This window comes from Zea mays, chromosome 5, assembly GCF_902167145.1.
Source record: "Zea mays cultivar B73 chromosome 5, Zm-B73-REFERENCE-NAM-5.0, whole genome shotgun sequence".
In the NCBI taxonomy this organism is placed as follows: domain Eukaryota; kingdom Viridiplantae; phylum Streptophyta; class Magnoliopsida; order Poales; family Poaceae; genus Zea; species Zea mays.
The window spans coordinates 16,805,298-16,808,448 of record NC_050100.1 but is presented as its reverse complement, the minus strand read 5'-3'; the positions used below and the strand labels follow the sequence as shown (position 1 = coordinate 16,808,448).

Here is a 3,151-nt window from a genome sequence, read left to right as displayed (position 1 = left end):
CTTAAAAGTATTAAATCCAAAAAATAATAATATTCCAACAGCTCCCAATTTTATCCCTAAAACATTTTTGATTTTCCTTATGCATTCAAACTATACTATGATTTGTGTACTGCAAATAACAAGGATACATAATTGTTTTCTTTGATTTTCTATTATATTGTAATGATTCCTCCTAAAATGCCTGACTATGCGCTGTCGAGAAGGCTTATTCCTAGGTTGAACAAGTGTTGCTTATGATTCATACAATACACAATAGAACCAATGCATCAAACTGAAGATCACATGCCAGAATAACAATATTGATGCATCAAACTAAAGATCACTACCAATACAGCAGTACTGATGCATCAAACTAAAGAATGCAGACAACACAACAATACTAAAACTACAAATGATTCTCTTAAAGAAACTGTAAATAGTTCTAAACTGTAAATGGTTCTCTTAAACTGTAAATGCTTAAAGAAACTATAAATGGTTCTCTTAAACAAGCACATGATTCAAGATAGATGGTCTGCTGATGACTTTCTGGAACTGCATATGCTTCTTTGAAATTGCAAATGGGAGGTCTTATGTCTTTTCTACTCCAAACTATACAGAAGTAAGCCTAGGAAAATAAAATTAGGATTTCCTTTTATTTTATGAAGGCTGTAGCCACGGTCAGATTTAACTACCAAGAAGTGCGTGCTCTAAATTTGATAAATTTGGTCCAAAAAGTTGTATCCCTACACCCCCCATTTAATATGTGATCTTAATTTGTTCTATATTAGTTTTCAGCAGGCAAACAAACATCCTTGTTTCATATCGCAACTGAACGTTCCCTGTGGGCTGTGGCATGTACCTATTCCAAAGCACAACCCATAGAGAAAGAATTATATTACATACTGTTTCACGTAGGTCGCAATGAAGAACTGGCATGCAACTTCCTCCGTCGTCCAAGATTCCACCGCCGGTGTCTGAACTAAAATAAGGCAAACGAAAGCACGAGTACAAAATAAGTCCATGTCTTTGTTGTGCGTACATGAGGCCCTAGAGCCCAATTGGGAAAGCCTGTAACAAGGCCCAGAGGCGCAGGACAAGATGGATGACAAAAACTTGTCAGATAAATCTCCGACCGAGAAAGTATGCGCACGTCCATATTTTCCTGCTACTTTTTCAAGGGAAAATATCCTATGCAACCACTTATCCTGGTGCAAGCATGCAATCAAGCAATCTGGTGCATCCGATCTAGATCTAATGATGACTGTTATTTTATATTTAACCCCTTCCACCTAAAACATAATACCTATTTTACTTTTAACCCCTTCCATATGAAACCGTTGGATCTAGATTGGATGCTCTGGATAGTTTGATTGCACGCTTGCACCAAAATGAGTGATTGCACAGGATATGTCCTCCTTTTTCAACTACGATTCCTCAAGTATTTCCTTTTTTTCAGTCACATTGTTCAATAGACATACATTTTATTAAACATGCAGGGCATCGTAGAAGAGAATGGTTTTCCCTTCCAAAAAGCAAAACAAAAGAAACTCGTATAGTCGATCGACGACCATGCATCACATTTCCTTTTCCTCGATCTTCTCTTATTTCCGCGGAAAACAACGAAGGAAACCCAACCAAGGAAACGCATGCTATTGCTTAAGCATCGCCGGAGGAGCTGGTCGATCGCTCGCTCACTCACGGGCCTGATTGTTCCGGTCACCTGTCGTCGTCGTCGAGCTGAGACACGCTCCTCCAGAAGCCCGTGCCGTAGAACCTGGCCCACACCTCCTTCTCAAGCTCCCCCGTCTCCTCCAGCTGCAAGGCGGGCTTCACCGGCAGCGCCACCGCCTCGACGGCGCTGGCGTCCACCTTGACGACGACGCCGGCGTTGTCCACCGGGAGCTCGTAGATCTCCGTGGCCTGCCCCACGGAGGCGGAGCGCCGCCGCCCGCCCTTGCTCACGCGGGCCGCCTTGCGGCACAGCGCTGCGGGCGCGCGCACCGTGGCGAGCACCACGACCTCCACCATGACACAGGGGAAGCAGCAGCACACGGCCGCACAGCCCGCCGCGGTGCCGCCGGCCACCTCGCTGCAGGTGCGGTGCTGCCGGATGTTGATGTCGCTGTCACAACGCTGAGGAGGGCGACGCCCTGGCCCCGGGCGGCGCGGTGGGAACGCCGCTGACCGCCGCATCTGGTGATGCCCTTTCGAGACCTGCACCGGAGCCTGCGAACGGTGGCGTGGGGCGTCGCCGGCCCTCGCCGCCGCCACGGCCACGGAGGTCGTCGGGCACGACGCCTCGGAGCGGCAGTGCTGGTGGGCGTGGGCCCTGTTGGACCGGACGGCCGCCATGGCGAGCTCTGGATGGCCCTCGACGGCGCGGCGCCCGCCCAAGGTGGATGGGTGGGAGGCCGCGGAAGGAAGACGTGGGCGGAGGAGACATGGCCGGTTATTAATTATAATAATGAGGTTGTTGCGGGGGCTCGCCGTGGCCTACTGCGGCGAAACCGGTAGGCCACTACCCAATTTTGGCCGGTGATTGATGATTAGAAACGGGCAAACGGCCGGGCACCGAGCCCAGCTTCACCTAGTGGCACATGCTGACATGCTGTTTGGTTTGTTGCATGAAGCGTCACAAGGTATCTAACTTTTTTTTTAAAAGATTAGTTCTTCAATTTAAGCAACTACTAAAGTAGGCTCCAAATTAAACACACGCAACTGTCATACGTTCACTTGCACGTGCGTTGAGTGCCAACAATATAACATGTACATTAGTCCTATCGTAGCTGCGCCGACATGCCTGCCATTCCAAATTAAACTTACCATTGGACATTGTTTTGATGATTCTTTATTTACCTTAATCTATATATACTGAAGTTGGTTGAGATAGAATTTATTTTAATTTTTACGCTAAATTAGTCCAATACACATGGATTAGGGCTTGTTTGGTCCAACCAGTGCCTCCACAGCTGTACCCCCACTCTGGTCCTCCCTCTCCCTCCTTCGAGGCTCTGTCTGCTCCCCGTGTGTGGCTAGGGCCAAGATAGCCACCGTTGTTCGCTCGCCCACCCCCTCGTTCCCCCACCCGGGTAGAAGCATGTTGGAACTTGCTACCAGGTGCAAGGGGATCCAACTGGGGTGAGAGTTGACGTGAACAGGGTTCTCGCATGAG

General features: G+C 48.3%; 1 protein-coding gene across 1 annotated transcript; it reads right to left on the bottom strand.

The window, feature by feature from the left end:
- Nucleotides 1-1,442: 1,442 nt before the first annotated feature.
- LOC100382821 (uncharacterized) lies at nucleotides 1,443-2,387 on the bottom strand. Its single transcript, NM_001175521.1, has one exon. It carries the CDS (start codon nucleotides 2,329-2,331, stop codon nucleotides 1,696-1,698), a length of 636 nt encoding a protein of 211 aa, NP_001168992.1. The 5' UTR covers nucleotides 2,332-2,387; the 3' UTR covers nucleotides 1,443-1,695.
- Between the last annotated feature and the right edge of the window lie 764 nt (nucleotides 2,388-3,151).

Excerpts from the sequence above, each read along its gene's own strand:
- LOC100382821 (NM_001175521.1), bottom strand. The coding sequence starts at position 2,331 with ATGGCGGCCGTCCGGTCCAACAGGGCCCACGCCCACCAGCACTGCCGC.